The 2,772-nt window shown below is 55.7% G+C and overlaps 2 protein-coding genes across 2 annotated transcripts in view, besides 2 other annotated features; both read left to right on the top strand.

Moving 5' to 3' along the window:
• Nucleotides 1-238, top strand: part of TraAM80_09972 (uncharacterized protein) — a gene marked incomplete at both ends in the record, with an annotated part of 576 nt that extends 338 nt beyond the window's left edge. The window contains one exon of the mRNA XM_029386625.1: nucleotides 1-238. This exon is cut by the window's left edge and continues 338 nt beyond it. Within this exon, the coding sequence (XP_029233520.1) occupies nucleotides 1-238 (238 nt within the window).
• A 242-nt stretch (nucleotides 239-480) lies between these two features.
• Nucleotides 481-509: a microsatellite.
• Nucleotides 510-761: 252 nt separating this feature from the next.
• On the top strand, nucleotides 762-2,567 carry TraAM80_09971 (pyruvate transporter 0; the record flags this gene model as incomplete). Its single annotated transcript, XM_029386624.1, has 1 exon — nucleotides 762-2,567. One exon carries the CDS (start codon nucleotides 762-764, stop codon nucleotides 2,565-2,567), a length of 1,806 nt encoding a protein of 601 aa, XP_029233519.1.
• Nucleotides 2,568-2,579: 12 nt separating this feature from the next.
• Nucleotides 2,580-2,613: a microsatellite.
• Between the last annotated feature and the right edge of the window lie 159 nt (nucleotides 2,614-2,772).

The following is a 2,772-nucleotide window of genomic DNA, read 5'->3' as shown; positions in this document are numbered from 1 at the left end:
CTTTGCGGCCACGCAGGTGGCGCGTCGCGTGGTCGTGACTTCAGTTCTGGTGGCGTGGTGGAAGCGGCTCGTCATGCGAGGGGGAGGGGCGGTTGCGGGGTCTTCAACGGCTGCCACGTTGTGGGTTCACGGCGAGGCCTCAGTTTTTGTAGATTGCTTTGTGCACCAATTGGTTTACTGGTGTGGGTGGGTGGGTGTTTGGTGGGCTTCCTCCGGTGTGGGGGGATGCGTCCGCTGAGCCAAACTACGATCTCCTTGTTCGGCTCTTTCCTAATGTGGGGAGAAGGAGCCAAGACCCCACCCCCACCATGTGAATTCTCCTCGCGACGTGCCGAGTCATAAGATCGTGTTTGCTCCGCCTTTGTGAAGTATGCTCGTCCATTATTGTGGTCATTTTTGTGTGTGCGTGTTCCAATTGCACTCGTGTGTAGGTATGGGGCTTTCCTCCTGTTTGCTGAGGCCGGTGCGCTTGCTTGTGAAGCGGCGGCGGCCCGGAGGCGCGGCGCGGCACCCGGTCACGAGGAGGCCGTCTGAGATGTTTGCCTCTCAACTACGGTGCGAGTGCAGGCGTGAAAAGCAATGAATTTTTTCCCCCCTCACTTTCACAGGCAAATGCGTGCGCTCATATGCACGAAGAGGTTCAATTCTTGATTCTGCCAGCATGGTGGCACGCAATGCATGGCTCACCTGTTTTGCCCCTCCGAATTTATGCTTTTGTTGTTTGTTGTAGGACACAAAAAGACAGATAATAATAACAAAACATGGTGCTTCAGGTGGACGACCTGTTCCGCATGCGGATGCTGATGGCCGGCGTTTACATCGGGCTCGGTGTTTCGTCCACGTACGGATTCAGCATCTTCACGGATCACCTGAAGACTAAGTACGGGTATTCGCAGAGTGAAGTCACAACAATCAGCACGGTCGGTACTTGTCTGAACTACTTCAGCTTTCAGGCTGGACTGATGTTTGACTACGTGGGTCCAACAGTCGTGCTTCCGTTTGCCGGTGTCCTTGGAGGACTGGGCTTCTTAATGTTTGGGTTGACCTTTGACGGCACGGTCAAAACCTCGAGTGTGGGACTGTTTTCCCTTTACCAGGGGATTACCCACCTTGGTCTCCCGGCGATGGACGTCTCTGCTGTCATGACGCTGATGCTGCAGTTTCCCTTGGACCGCGGCTACGTGGTGCTGGTCATGAAGGTGTTCAACGGGCTTGGGACCGCAGTGCTAATGGCGTACTTCAACGGCTGGTTTAGGGCGGCGGACTCGCGTCGATCCGAGGACAACAACTACTCCGGCTACGCGTACTTTGTTGCGGCGCAGACTCTGTTGTGCGCTCTTGTCGGCGCCTGCTTCACGCGGCTACCGATGTACTATCCGTCAGCGTGGAGGAAGAAGCGGCTGAGCGCCGAGGAACTCGCAGAGCGGGAGAAGACGCTTGACCTGTACATGAGCCAGCATGCCCCCTCGCGGCGTCTGCACATCGGGTTTGGGCTTGTCATCGCCCTGCTGATATTTTCCGCCGCGCAGTCGATTGTGACGGCGTACGTGCAAACGTCCTACGCGGGGTACGTGGCGATCTCGATCGTGGCGCTGCTGCTGATGGCATCGTTCTCCCTGATGGCGATGCCGTTCCAGTTTCTGGGCCGCTACAACCCCCTGCGTTCCACGCATATGGCGGGCATTGGCGAGTCGGGCGCGGAGCTGGCAGGCGAAGCCGTAAATGGGGATTCTGAGGAGGAAGATGACAAAAACTGCACGAATGAGGTGGTCAGCCAGGCACCGCAGTACGATGGTTCGTTCTGGGCTCATTTGCTTACCATTGACCTGTGGGCAATGTGGCTGACTTGCTTTGCCGTGTGGGGTACCGGCACGGTGATGCAGATGAACGCTACTCAGATTTATCGCAGCAAGAACTACGGCGATTTTGATACTCGAACTGTGACGCTCTACGTTGCCATTATGTCTGTGGGCAGCGCTATTGGACGCATCTCCATTGGGCTGTTTGACATCAGGCTCGGTGCGCTGCGCAATATGGGCAAGACAAACATGCTGACGACTTTTGCAATTCCCATTGGTCCCGTGTTGATGGCGGTGGCGTTCCTCCTCTTTGCCGTGCTACCTGGGAGCGCTTTACTGCTTCCATTCTTGCTTGCCTCCATAGGTAACGGCATTGGCTGGGCGGTGGCCGTGATTGGTGTTCGGATGATGTTTGCTCGTGACATTGGCAAACACTACAACTTTATGTACACCTCCGGGGCTGCCGCGACGATCGCGCTGAACCGCTTCATGTTCGGTGAGATGTACGATGCGGAGGGGCGCAAGCGTGGCGATTCCACCTCTTGCAACGAGCCCGGTTGTGTGCGCAATCAGATGATCATTCTGATGGCTGTCAACGTGATTGCCATAGTTTCCGCCGTGTTGGTGCACTGGCGGTTTGCGAGATTCACCCGGGCGAAGCTGGACGAACAGCGGGCAGCAATTCCTCAACAAGTATGTGAGCAGGATGTGACCGAGGCGGGGTCCGTTGAGCATGTTGCTGGAGGAAATATTATGCAGTCACAGTGATTGCGATGCCCCTGTTTTTCGTTTGCTTGTTTGTTTGTTTGTTTGTAATCCCCCACTCACGCTTCTCCACTCCCTCTATTTTCGGTATTCTCCGTGTGTTTGTGCCGGTTTCTGTGGCCGGGGACGTTTGCTCCTCGCCACCACTGCCGAGGCTGCGCTGCTGATGTGTTTGAAACATTAAAGACAGAAAGTGGCGTAATGTGGA

Source organism: Trypanosoma rangeli (assembly GCF_003719475.1).
Source record: "Trypanosoma rangeli strain AM80 chromosome Unknown Tra_15.4_contig_00742, whole genome shotgun sequence".
In the NCBI taxonomy this organism is placed as follows: domain Eukaryota; phylum Euglenozoa; class Kinetoplastea; order Trypanosomatida; family Trypanosomatidae; genus Trypanosoma; species Trypanosoma rangeli.
This window is presented reverse-complemented; position numbering and strand designations above follow the sequence as displayed.